This window comes from Symphalangus syndactylus, chromosome 22 (assembly GCF_028878055.3).
Source record: "Symphalangus syndactylus isolate Jambi chromosome 22, NHGRI_mSymSyn1-v2.1_pri, whole genome shotgun sequence".
Classification (NCBI taxonomy): domain Eukaryota; kingdom Metazoa; phylum Chordata; class Mammalia; order Primates; family Hylobatidae; genus Symphalangus; species Symphalangus syndactylus.
Genome location: NC_072444.2, coordinates 30938607 through 30952532, shown reverse-complemented (window position 1 = coordinate 30952532; position 13926 = coordinate 30938607). Strand labels below are relative to the sequence as shown.

The window sequence follows — 13926 nt, the reverse complement described above, 5'->3', positions numbered from 1 at the left end:
CCAAGCCTGGCTCAGCCACCAACTTACTCTGTGACCTTCGAGAGGCCAGGCCTGAACAAAAACATAGCTGGGCCTGGTGCTAAATGTTGCCTTCGCACATCTGAAGGGCTAGCAAAGGGCAAACAGATCAGACCTCCCAGGACGCTCTACTGTAGGAGGCTTGGATCTGGGCTGAATATAAGACACAACTTGCATGATGAAAACACTAGTACTTTACCAAACCATCTCATTTTCTCCCCAAATACATCTTTATGAGCAGGCCCTATTATTGTCCCCATTTTATAAAGGAAAAACAAAAGCAAAGACTTGGAGAGGCTGGGAAACCTGCCCCGAGCTCACATTGTGGCTAGACATGGAGCAGACACCCACCACAGGTCTGTCAGCCTCCAGCATAACCCAACAAGCATCCTTTTACTATCTGAAATCATTCATTCTTTCACTCACTCATTCAACTAACCAGCCAACAGCAGCAACCAAGACAGACACGAACCCCACCATGGCAGAAGTGACCCCCCACTGCAGTGGAGGCGTTCTGCCCTTCATGCTCTGTAGCTTGGCCTACCTTTAATTTATCTGTTGCCAAGTCTCTGGCTAGGAATGGAATTCCCAATAACAACATTCTCCTATGGAAAAACACACCCCACTCTACAACAATCCATTTTATTCTGGGACCCCCACAAGCACACTACAGAGAAAATAGGGGTTGGCAGCAAACCCTTCACAAGCAAGAACCCCCTTCCCACTGACATCCATTGGAGAGCCCCTGAGATTCCCCTAGGCCCTAACAGGCTCCCACAGACGACAGTCTCCCGGGGACATAGCTCTTCTGCTAAGGATATTTAATTCACCAGAATGCACCTCAAAAAACAAGAACATTGTAATAGTGGCAGTAGAATGAAAACTAAATTTAGGAATGATTTAAGCAGGACTGAAAATGACTTTGAGCTAGTCCAGGTTTACTCTAAAACACCTTCTATTGCCTTTGGTGACTGTGGTTAGATTTGAGGTCTGCCCTTACCAAAATCCATTCAAGAGAGACCTATGACCTATCTCCTAAGAGTGCAATGAGACATCCTCAGCACCCAGCCCAGGGCCTGCTTCACAGTGTCTACTCAATAAATATTTGTTGAATAAATGAATGAATTAGTGAATATGTAAAAAGTATACACCAAACTATAAGCAGTGGTTTTCTCCACGGAGTTAAGACTAGAAGGGAAGACTTTCAGTTTTTACTAAATGTATTGAATACACATGAACTTTGTCGTTTTAAAATGGTCTTTAGCATTGTATAAAAGGGGCACACAACAGACAAGCTGCATCGGCACTGGCCAGGAATAGCCATGAGAAAGCAGCCTCAAGGCCAGGCACAGTGGCGCATGTCTGTAATCCCAGCACTTTGGGAAGCCAAGGCAGGTGGATTTCTTGATGCTTCAGCTCAGGAGTTTTGAGACCAGCCTGGGCAACATGGAGAAACCCTGTCTCTACAAAACATACAAAAATTAGCTAGAGGCCAGGCGCCATGGCTCACGCCTGTAATCCCAGCACTTTGGGAAGCCGAGGTGGTTGGATCACCTGAGGTCAGGAGTTCAAGACCAGCCTGGCCAACGTGGTGAAACCCCATTTCTACTGAAAATACAAAAATTAGCCGGGCATGGTGGTGAACGTTTGTAATCCCAGCTATTTGGGACGCTGAGGGAGGAGGATCACTTGAACATAGAAGGCGGAGGTTGTAGTGAGCCAAGAGTGTGCCACTTCACTCCTGCCTGGGCGACAGAGCAAGACTGTCTCAAAAAAAGAAAAAAAAAAAAAATTAGCCAGGCATGGTAGCACACGCCTATAGTCCTTACTACTCAGGAGGCTGAGGTGGGAGAATGACTTGAGCATGGGAGGCGGAGTTTGCAGTGAGCCAAGATTGTGCCATTGCACTCCAGCCTGAAGAAGAGCCAGACCCTGTCTCAAAAAAAAAAAAAAAAGAGAGAAAAATCTGGCTGTCATTATATATATAATTGAAAAAGTTTAAGAAGTAAAATAAAAAGAAAGTAGCCTCAGGGCCCACACGGCACTGGCACCCCAAACACAACAGAAAGGCTGGGCAAATTGTGTTTCTCTCCTAAAACAACTCCAGGAGTAGGGGCAGGGGCGGGCGGCAGGTGTTGCTGAGATACCTATCCTTTCTCTCCGAAGGGCACGTGCAGCCCTTACCTGGTGGAGTGAGTCAGTCCACCTCCCTCCCTCCCTCCGGACACCATGGCATGTGCTCGCCCTGCCCTCAGATCCCCTGCACACTAGATTTTCAACACCAGCAGTATAAAATGTCATTCATTTTGCAACGTTCTAGGCACTGCCAGCATTCATTCGGCGCCTTGGTGATGGGCCAGCTGCGGCGCTGCTCCACACCTGGAAGGCCGACTTGAGGCCAACGGGCCAGACCTCTTCCGAAGCATGGCCTTTAAGAATGAGGAGCAGGAATCATGCACCCCAGGCTCAACCTCTTTAATCCAAAACTCTGTCTCCTATCTTGTGGCCCCCTTGGCCCCAGCTGGACACAAGACACTAGGAACAAAACCAGGCCTGTCCTCTTGGGGCACCACGGCTTCTCATTTGCAGTACTAGTCACGAGGCTGAGCCAGTCCAGTGACCTGCAGGTAATTCTGTTGGTCTGCAGTTCTACTGACACCCACGGGCAAATCATAAAGTGATGACTACCCCTCCGGCTCCAAGACTCCCAGGTAGTAAGACTGACACAGCTGACTTGAAAGCAGCACACAGCTAGTCCCAAGATCAGTATCCACCAGGCAACATCTCACAGCTAGTCCCAAGATCACTATCAACCGGGTGACATCTCACAGCTAGTCCTGAAGATCAGTATCAACCAGGCGGTATCTCACAGCTAGTCCTGAAGATCAGTGTCTACCAGGTGACATCTCACAGCTACTCCCTAGATCAGTATCCACCAGGTGACATCTCACAGCTAGTCCCAAGATCAGTATCCACCAGGCAACATCTCACAGCTAGTCCTGAAGATCAGTATCTAACAGGCAACATCTCACAGCTAGTCCCAAGATCAGTATCAACCAGGCAGCAGCACACAGCTAGTTCCAAGATCAGTATCAACCAGGTGGCAACTCACAGCTAGTCCTGATGAACAGTATCAAGCAGGCAACATCTCACAGCAGCGAATACAGGGGCCCTCCCTGGCCAGCAGAGCAGGGGCCAGAAGGACAAGCCACAGACCAGGTCTCAGAGCCAGACACAGGTTTTCATGTTCTCTTTGCTCAACACAACAGCAGTGACAATGAGGCCTTCCCTCTGTCTCCTACTTCCTTTCAGAGGATTGCAGGCAGATTACAGGGGTAATAAGACACCCCGAAGCGGGTGTGGAGAGCACTTATAGCTCAGTGAGCTAGGACAGACCCAGACTGCAACCCCACACTTGCTCTTGTTCAGAGTTCATTCCTCCCTTCTCATTTCTCACCCTCTCCTCCCTGGAATGCTGGAAAAACAGTGACTTCACAATGATGATGTCCACCATAGACCTATCGAAGAAATTAACTAACTCAGATAATAACATCTACACCCCGGCACCAACCAGAATGCCTGTGAGACGCACAGGGCTGTCATCGCCGACAACCAGGGACCCGTGGTGGAGCCGAGCTGCATCCTTTTCTTCAGGGTCCAGAATGAGCCAAACTCTCAGCACAGCACTGCTCTCGGTCCCCGCCCCTCACACACAAGGTCAAATCCTGCTCTTCCTGGAACCCAGCGGGGAGTCAGTCACCCAAGACACCCAAGGTTCTGGTGGTGCCAGGAAATCTCCAGCACACGACAGGTAGAAGGAGGTTGGTGTGTCCCTTCTCCTGGAGTTCTCAAGAAAGCCACACAAAAGTCTCCAGAAGTGCCTGGAAGAAGCATGCGGCCCAGGCCATGAGGATCGCCCAGCAGATTCCTACAGCAGAGCACACCCCCAACACTCCCATGGCTGCTGGGGTAGACCCAATTCCACCACCAGAGAATCAACTTCTGAAAACCACACCAAGACAGAGCCCTTGTCCTTTAACACGAATTTCAGTTTCCAAAAATCCTCAAGTCACTGCACACCCATGTTCACAGCAGCCAGAAGGTGGAAGCAACTCAAGTGTTAACTGACAAAACAATCGGCAGAACATGGTCCATCCATAGACCGGAATATCATCCAGCCTTAAGATGAAAAGGAAGGAAACTGGGACACACACTATAACATGGATGAGCCTCGAAAACATTCCGCTCAGAACTTTGAAGACATTTCACTCTCAGGATGAACAGAGCAATTCCCCTCTCTTCCTAAAGAATGCCGGCCACTGAAGGACAAGGACTGCATGATCCCAGTACTATGAGGTCCCTAGAGTCATTGAAATCATGAAGACAGAAAGCAGAAGGGTGGCTGCCAGAGGCTAGGGGAGTAGGGAATAGGGAGTCAGTGCAGAAGGGGACAGAGCTTCAGCCAGGGAAGAAGAAAGAGCTCGGGGATGGATGGTGCTGGCGGCTGCACTACAATGTGAATGTACTTATTGCCACTGAACTGTACATTTTAAAAGGGCTAAGATGGCCAATTTTATGTTATCCTTATTTTACCTTAATTTAAAAATCATCATCATCATCATCAGGTCACTGATGTGATGCTGTGTGGGTGAGATCCAGCCAGTGGTCTTCCTAGCTATGGTCACAGAGACTTGAACTCTGTCTCTCACGAAAGCATTTTCCCAACCAAAGCAGCCAGAAATGACTCGAAGGATGTGAGACACCACTTAGGAGGGAAACGGAAACTAGACTGCCATTCCATCCTCCTCCACCCCCCACAACCCCAGCCAGGCCGTCCTGCTGAGCTGCAGAGGGGCGCTCGGCCCACACTGCCCCCAGAAGAGCCCAGTGCCTTCAAGGTTTCACTGTGAACTAGGACAGACTCACCTCACCAAGTGGAGAGAATCAAAGACGCCCTTACCAGATTCTCCATGAGCTGGAAGCAGGCCAGGGATCTGCTGCAGACCAGACACCAGAAGGTTCTCAGGAAGAAGGTGGAACGCAGGCTCCAGGGCCGGGTGTGGCTTCAGCGTGTACTGCAGGCTGCAGTTCTCAATGAGGGTCATGTGCTTGTTTTCTGGGGAAGAAAATACCAATGTGATCAATTGATAGCTGAAAGCAAAGGTGCTTCCAGTCAAACCAGCCAATAAACAAAGAATGTTAGAAACACCACAAACAGGAAAGGGACTTTTCTAGGGAGAGTGAAGTAGTGCTCTGTTCAGCCTCAAAGTGAAAGGCACTGATCTTTAATATCCTTCTCTGGTAAAGTTACAATGTAAAACATTTTTTGATTTTTTTGTTTTTCTTTTTTTTTGTTTTTAGAGACAGGGTGTCACTCTGTTTGCCCAGGCTGGAGAGCAGTGGTGTAATCATAGCTCCCTGGAGCCTCAAATTCCTGGGCTCAAGTGATCCTCCTACTTGGCCTCCCAAAGTGCTGGGATTACAGGCATGAGACACCACGCCTGGCCTGGAGGTGCAGTTTTTAATCCAACATAAAATCTCTCCCACCCACTACTTCCCTCAGTCTCCTGAGAGCACAGACAGGCATAGGCTATGCAGTTTCCCCAGGTCTCGCTGGTCCCTGCCATCAGAGGGGCCTGGAGGACACCCTGGCCCGAGGCCTGCCTGCCTTTGCGTGTCAGCACTTGTATCCACCAAGCCCCAAAAGGAGCAGGGCAGCACTGGAGGGAGGCCAGCAGCATCAGAGACGGAGCCCTGTCCTCAGGGAGGTGCCACTTTCCTGGAGTGATGGCTAAGACCAAACATGTGGATACGGGAGAACTGGATCCGAACCACGGGACAGGTGTGGGTAAAGCATGAGGGGAAACCTGAGGAAGAAAAAGGGCATGAAGGAAAGACCCCGGAGAAATGACACCTGGGAGGAGCATGGTTACACCACAGGGCAGGCAGGCCCTGAAGGTGGAAGGAACAGCATCCCCAGAAACGGGGGTGTGGGGAGAGGCACACCCCCGAAACACAGGGCCTGGGCTGCCCTCCTCACATTCCCACCAAACGGCCAATCTTGCTCAGGCCTGATTTTTCTCCAGTGACAGGAAGTCCACCACTTCCCGAGGCACAGGGCATGCACGTGGTCTCAGGCGGCTCAAGTCCCAGCTGTGGCCGGGCCAGGGACAGCTGCTGAGAGTCACAAGTTCAGCTCATTCATGTTCTGATTTCATAAAGAGCTAAATATGAACTACTGTATTATTAGAAAAAGAAATTTGTGAAAAACTAGGTCTGCCACAGTGGCTCACGCCCATAATTCCAGCACAGGTGGATCACCTGAAGTCAGGAGTTTGAGACCAGCCTGACCAACATGGTGAGACCCCATCTCTACTAAAAATACAAAATTATCCAGGCATGGTGGCGCATGCCTGTAATCCCAGCTACTTGGGACGCTGAGGCAGGAGAATCGCTTGAACCCGGGAGGCAGAGGTTGCAGTGAGCCGAGATTGCACCACTGCAATCCAGCCTGGGTGACGGAGATTCCATCTCAAAATAAAAAAAAAAAAGAAATTAGTGAAACACTGTATTTTTTTAGTACCTAACCACTTCAAACATGGAATCTGCTTACTTTAAAACTTAAAATACTGCTAAAGGCATTTGACCTGAGTGGCTAGTCAGGAGTCACAACCTCTCCAGGGGGCAGGGCACACAGGAGAAATAGGAAAAGACTCCAAATGCTCAGACCTCAGACCCAGCCACCCGCTTCAGGATTTTGCCCTACGAATTCACGCACACACTCAGGGGAAGGGCGGACACCCACTGCAACGCGGTTTCTAACCTTTTCTTTTTATTTTTTTATTTGAGACGGAATCTTGCTGTCACCCAGGCTGGAGTGCAGTGGCATGATCTCGGCTCACTGCAACCTCCGCCTCCCGAGTTCAAGCAATTCTCCTGCTTCAGCCTCCCCAGTTGCTGGGATTACAGGCACCCACCCTCACACCCAGCTAATTTTTGTGTTTTTAGTAGAGACGGGGTTTCGCCATGTTGACCAGACTGGTCTTGAACTCCTGACCTTAGGTGATCCGCCTGCCTTGGCCTTCCAAAGTGCTGGGATTACAGGCGTGAGCCACCGCGCCTGGCCCAACCTCTTCTTACAGAACCACCTAAGGGTCGGGTATGCAGGTCTATTCAATCAATCATGATACATCAATTCCACGAAATACCACAGAGCTGTAAAAAGAGTGAGTGCTTTCTGTGTACTGATAGGAAACATTCTTCTAGATAAATTGTAAGGGAAGAAAGCAAGGTGTGGAACACTGAGTAAGAAGAGGTCAAGAATCAGATGCAATACTGGACATGCGCATTAGCTTCTGTGTCCGTAAAACGACCCCGGAAGGGTCTGTTATCGGGGCAGCCCTGATGAAATAACAGCAAAAGTTCCTTTTTCTCACTGTTTTCCTTCAGTCCGTTTATCTATGGGTATAGCTGCTTTAAAGGAACCAGATGGCAGGGATGCCACCAGAGCTTCTTGACCCCTGACCAAATACCAGAGAGAGACAGAGCCCCACAAAACTGCTGCAAACTAGAACAGGTGAGCCCCAGTTGCCTTTAGACCATTAGCATATCATTCTAATGCTAAAGACCATTCTCCAAGAGAAGACTGCCACGTGTTCTGTACAAGCCATGCCTGGAGAAGCACGTGATGATCTGCGTCGGAGTGCCTGGAGTCCCACCCTCCCAGCCCGTACCCGGTCCTTCATCTCCATGCCTCCCACTGTCCAGGGAGAAGGTGCCTTTAAAGCAAGGGCTCCCTTCTCCACTCCCTGGCCAGTGAGTAAAACCTGACTACCTTTTCCAATTGGATATTCTTTCTTTGCAGCCAATACAAAGTGGGAAAAGAACTCAGTTCGCCAGTGACAGATCCACAAGAACCCAAAGAGAGAGGTTACCTGGTAGCAGGTGAAGGGATGGGGAAAGGAGACCTCACTCTGAACTTTTTATATGTATGTATGTATATATATATATATATATATATATATATATATATATATATATATTTTTTTTTTTTTTTTTTTTTTTTTTTTTTTTTTGAGACAGGGTCTCACTGTCGCCCAGGCTGGAGTGCAGTGGTTCCATCATGGCTCACTGCAGCCTCAAACTCCTGGGCTCAAGCAATCCTCCCACCTCAGCCTCCCAAGTAGCTATGACCACAGGGGCGCACCGCCATACCCAGTTAATGTTTGTATTTTTTGTAGAGATAGGGTCTCACTATGTTGCCCACGATGGTCTCAAACTCCTGGCCTCAAGCAATCTGCCCACCTCAGCCTCTCAAAGTGTTGGGATTACAGGTGTGAGCCACTGCACCCAGCACTTTTTTATACTTTTGGATTCTGAATCATGTGAGTGTATTGCCATTACCAGCAAATTTTGGGAAATGCCCACTGCAAGGATGAGTGAAGGGCCCCGCAGCAGGTTCCTCCTCACAGCCTCCACTCAGGGCCAACAGCTTCCACACGGACGCACGGACGTGTGGACTGTGGACATGGAGTGAACACGGTGGCTGTCTACTTTGTTCTAAGAATATCTTCTGGAGAGAAAATCCCAGCATATGAATAATTAGATTCAGTTGAAAAATAACCTAAAAGCCAATCTTCAGCAATGAAGTTTCTGACTGGTTGTTCTCAGTAAACTAAAAGTAATATCCTGAGCCCCCAGTGGACTGAAGGGACCTCCTCTTGGCCTAGAGGACTCCAGAGCAGCCTTGAAAACTGAGGTCCGGGAGTGACAGGAGGGGGACCACACAGGCCTCCACATGCCCCGGCCCATGCTAACCACCGTTAGCCTTTCTTCCCTCAGGACTGGAACCAGCCCTTCTAGAGACTCCACCGCTGCCGCTGCCCCTCTTCTGGATAGTCCACAGAGGGCATGCAGGGAGGGCTTTTGTGTCCCCTTTTTCGCCTTCTGACATCAAGGGGCCAAGAACTTCCCCCTCAGGTCCCGCTAGTGCCACCACGTTTTGAACACTGTGTCCCATGAAGCGGCACGGGACTCAGCTGCGCACGTGCACGCTTCTCTTGTAAACACGCATGGCTCCTCCTGGGCTTATTAAAATAAGCAGACTCACCCCCACTCAGCAGAAATTCCTCTTCCCCCTGCCCCTCCCTCAAAGGGTCTGTTTCTGGCTTCTGGCCGGAGGCTACACTTCCCAGCCTGTCAGAAAGGCCAACGGCAGGCTGCAGCCCTTTATGAGAAATGAAGCTCTCCTTTCCAGTCTCAGGAACCTCATCACTCTTCAGCTGACATCTCCTATCACGAGATTGTCACCAAGACCAGTGAGGGGCAAAAGGAGTAGGTTTGACGTTTTGTTTTGTTTTGTTTGAGACAGGGTCTCACTCTGTCACCCAGGCGGGAGTGCAGTGGTGCAATCTCACCTCACTGTAATCTCTGCCTCCTGGGCTGAAATGATTCTCCCACCTCAGCCTCCTGAGTAGCTGGAACTACAGGCACACACCACCACACCTGGCTAAGTTTTTGTATTTTTTATAGAGACAGGGTCTTACTATGTTGCCCAGACTGGTTTCAAACTCCTGAGAGCTCAAGTGATCCACCTGCCTCAGCCACCCAAAGTGCTGAGATTACAAGCCTGAGCCACCGTGTCCAGCCAGGTTTGACTTTTAACACAAGCCATGAGGCACACATGACATCCGCTTCGAGGAATCCAGGCAGCATCTCACCTCAAGGAGACAGAAAGTCACCCTCCCCAACACACCCACCTCCAGCCACTCTTCCCCACCCACACTCCCCCAACTGCTAGGCAAGCACAGCCTCTGTGCTCTGAGCCTCCCTGATGTCCTTCTAGCCCATCTCCACCCCTCCCACCACACACCCTTCCTGTCATCCTCCAGGCAGGCAGCAGCAGAGCAGACCATCATCCCCATCCCTCTGAAATGGCTCCCTCTGGCTGCCTGGGAACGCCTGGTCACAGAGGAACAGCAGAAAGTTCCCCACCAACCCCTGCTCTGCTCTAAGGCAGCCTCTCAGCCATGGGGCCTCGCCATGCTGGAGATAACCGATGGCTGTGCGGTCAGAGGTTTCAGACAGCCAGTGGCTGGTGACAGAGAGCTACTACTTCATCTGGTGAGCAGAGCTGTTCCCCTCCCTCCAGGCGGCTCTCACAGGCACTCCCGTGCTCATCCCCACAAACCAATGCCCTCCCTCAGGGCTGGTGTGTTTCAGTTCTTTACTTTCTGCCAAAAGTCCAAGGTCACGAAACATCTGCCAAAACCTCTTAGATAAATTAGCTAAGCGGACAGCGGTTTACACTGAGAAAGATCCCATTCAGAGCTAAAGGTGGGGAACACTCATGGAAGGCACGAGAGCAGCGAGTGCTGCCAAGGCCAGGCCTGGCTCTTACGCTCTGCGGGGTCCTGGAGAAGCGGGTGCAGGAGGGCTCTGGGGGTGCCATGGTACAGCCGCAACCTGGAAGACAGGACCCAGAGAACATTCGTCAGCCACGTGCGTACTTCTCAGAAGGAAAGCACGTGGAGGCCTCAGCCACCACCACACCCACCAGAGCTTTCTAAACTCCGCCAGTCCCATCCTCTGCGGAATGCAGAGGCAGCTGAGGCCAGCAGCAGCTCCCCAAGCCCTCGGTGCTCGTGGCCAAGCATGTCTGGCACACACGCAGCCCCAACCCAGGCAGCCTGAGAACTGAGGACCTTTCCTGGAAAACACCATGGAAATCTGTAAAACTCTGAAATGTCTCAAGAAAGTCAACATCTGAGGAATTTCCACAGCTGTATATCTGGAGCAGTGGTTCTCAAGCAGCAATGATTTTGCTCCCTAAGGCACATTTGGCAATGTCTGGAGACATTTTTTTTCGTTTGTCACAACTGGGCCGGGGGGCAGGGAGGCGGTGCCCTGGCATCTAGTGAGTTGCCAGGGATGCTGCTAAACATCCTACAGCACAGACGAAAGCCCCACAACAGCAAACAATTATCCATTCAAAAGTCAGTGGTGTCAAGCTTGAGAAACCCTGATTTGGAGTAAACATGTAGGGTTTAACCCTGGCTGAAAGGATGATGCACCAGCCTATCCACCCGTACGTCCAGCTCCTACACAGAGCCTGGCACGCGGCAGACACCCAGCCAGCATGTGCTGAATGAACACCTACTGCCCGCCAGGCACCTGTGAAAAACACATCGCTCAATATTCAAGCAGAACTTACGAGATATGCATTATCATTACCCCTCACATACAGATGAATAAATTCAGGGTCCAAGAGCTCAAATCACTTGCCTGAAGTCCCACGGAGAATCAGTGCTAGAGTAGGACTTTGGCCCATATCCATACTACCTCAAATCCATCGCTCGTGGCCAAAGCCGGCCCTTACTCCGGCCTAAAGAACAATTCCTTAAGTCACTTAGAAATGGCAAACCCAGCCGGACACAGCGGCTCACATCTGTAATCCCAACACTTTGGGTGGCTGAGGCGAGCAGATCTCTTGAGCCCAGGAGTTCGAGACCAGCCTGGGCAACATAGGGAGACCCTGTCTCTACTAAAAATACAAAAATTAGCCAAGCATAGTGGCACACACCTGTAATCCCAGCTACGTGGGAGGGTGACACACAGGAATCGCTTGAGCCTGGAAGCGGAGGTGGCAGTGAGCCAAGATTGCACCACTGCACTACAGCCTGGGTGACAGAGCAAGACCCTGTCAAAAAAGGCAAACCCCCAAGCAAGACACATCCCACACTATGCTATTATGGACACACAACTTTAGATGACAAACATACGGTTTTTTACTGCCACCGTAAGACGAGCAGTTAAACCACCATAGAAAGATGCTGGAATTTGGCCAGGCGCAAAACCCCATCTCTACTAAAAATACAAAAATTAGCCAGACATGGTAGCAGGTGCATCACTTGAGGTCAGGAGTTCGAGACTAGCCTGGCCAACATGGCAAAATCCCGTCTCTACTAAAAATACAAAAATCAGCTGGGCATGGCACCTGTAATCCCAGCTACTTGGGAGGCTGAGGCACGAGAATCGCTCGAACCCGAGAAGCGGAGGTTGCAGTGAGCCGACATTAAACCACTGCACTCTAGCCTGGTCGACAGAGTGAGACTCTGTCTCAAAAAAAAAAAAAAAAAAAAAAAAAAAAAAAAAAAAAAGACAGACGCTGGAAAACCCCACGGTTGTAGAAACAAGGCAGGTACCTTTTGTCCTGGGAAGCAGAGGTAGGAGAGTCCGGGTGGTTGCTGAAGATCCGAAGGATTCCAAACCCACAGGACAATGTCTGGAGGCTCCCATCCCGTTTCTTGCCCTCAGCGACCACTTCCACCACAGCCACGATATGAGGGTGGTTTAGGGATGTGTGAAAATACAAGGGCTGCAGAACAGAAGCCAGAGGATGGTCTGAGTGTTCAGGACACATACAAAGAGGACATGGGCGCTGTCCCCACCCCCGAGACCGCCTTCCTACACGTGCCACAGCATCAGGAACCCTCTACCATGCCCTTATGTGGTGCATCATATCTCTGCAGGATGCCAGGGAAGTGGGCACACTGAGGTGACTCCCACAGATTCGAATGTTGGTGTCAGAGCTCTTTATTCCAGAGCACCTAACATCGAGGGCATCAGACGTCTGCTTCCGCTCCAGGAACTTTCCATCCCCTAGGAGTTCCACCACAAGAAACATCAACAGACTCCAGGCCCACTGGAGCAGAAAGGGGCTAGAGCGGCTATGCACCCAACCCTGCAGGGGGACATACCAGGTAGGACCATGGTTAGATCAGCCCAAGACATAACACATCCACCACTACAAACACATGCATGTGCTGATCAATTCACGCTCCCAGCATCGCCTGACACTCAACACAGACAACTTCAATCACACCTTCCCAGTGCTGCTTCGTGCGTAACCATTTTGAGTTCCATCTGAACTGTATTTAAACTATTAACAAGAAGAATCCTTAGATTTCTTTATGTGCTAAGTAATTATCCCCAGTTCAGAGCCCAAAAGACTAAAGTCTTTTTATGCCAAAAATCACCTTGAAATCATTTTATTAAAAGATTTCTCAGGATCTAAGCCAAGTAGATGATATTCAAATTGATCTCAAAAGGTTTTCCACTCACACCTTCCCATTCCCAACATGCAAATGGCCAGCCTCTGCCTCCACCTTCCTGCCAGGCCCAGGAAGAGGAGGCCTGGGAAGACAGCACAGAAGACTCAAACCCCTCTCAGCATCTCATACGGGCACTCCCACTTGGGAATGAAAGCACCTTCACTCTGCTGCTGCTTTTCTATTGCGTTAAATTCAATGCAGTTGTTTTTATTTAAAATTAAGGGGCCTGGGGTGGTGGCTCGCACCTGTAATCCCAGCACTTTTGGGAGGTCGAGGCAGGAGGATCACTTGAGCTCAGGAGTTCAAGATCACCTGGCAACATAGCAAAACCCCATCCCTACCAAAAATACAAAAATTAGCCAGGCATGGTGGTGCACACCTGTGGTCCCAGCTATTTGGGAGGCTGAGACAGGAGGATCACTTGAGCCTGGGAAGCAGAGGTTGCAGTAAGCCGAGATCACGCCAGTGCACTCCGGCCTGGGTAACAGAGTGCAACTTTGTCTAAAAAAAAAAAGAAAGAAAGAAAGAAGGAATGCCGTAAGCACAGTAGACAGAGATGGAGCCACTGACTGAGTTTGCTAATCAACAGGGAATGCACATCCCCAGGCATCAGGAGGGAGCCCATACCCCAACACCCCAGCTGGGGGGCAAAGCACAGGTCACCAGCTGAGCACAGAGACCGCCCCCATAAGGCAGAAAGAGGTAAGGAGAGCCGAGGCTGGTCTTCCGCTCTATGACTTAAACTTGGAATAATCCTCCTATTAACGAGTCATTACCATGGTGTCACCGAGAAAAC

The 13926-nt window shown here is 50.2% G+C and overlaps 1 protein-coding gene across 31 annotated transcripts in view; it reads right to left on the bottom strand.

The window, feature by feature from the left end:
- The window catches only part of NPHP4 (nephrocystin 4), a 135908-nt gene that overhangs the window by 94317 nt on the left and 27665 nt on the right, over positions 1-13926 (bottom strand). For 25 of the 31 annotated variants that reach the window (XR_010118963.1, XR_010118965.1, XR_010118964.1 and 22 more), the window contains 3 exons: positions 12222-12394; positions 10418-10482; positions 4979-5134 (listed from right to left, as the gene is read on the bottom strand). Coding sequence is in view for 28 of the 31 variants with exons in the window: in XM_063631903.1 (XP_063487973.1) it covers positions 4979-5134; positions 10418-10482; positions 12222-12394 (394 nt within the window). In the remaining 3 variants the exon portion in view is untranslated. Of the gene's footprint in view, positions 1-4978; positions 5135-8421; positions 8665-10417; positions 10483-12221; positions 12395-13926 lie in introns of those variants that run through there. The other 6 variants (XM_063631915.1, XM_063631916.1, XM_063631917.1 and 3 more) reach the window with 3 other exon arrangements.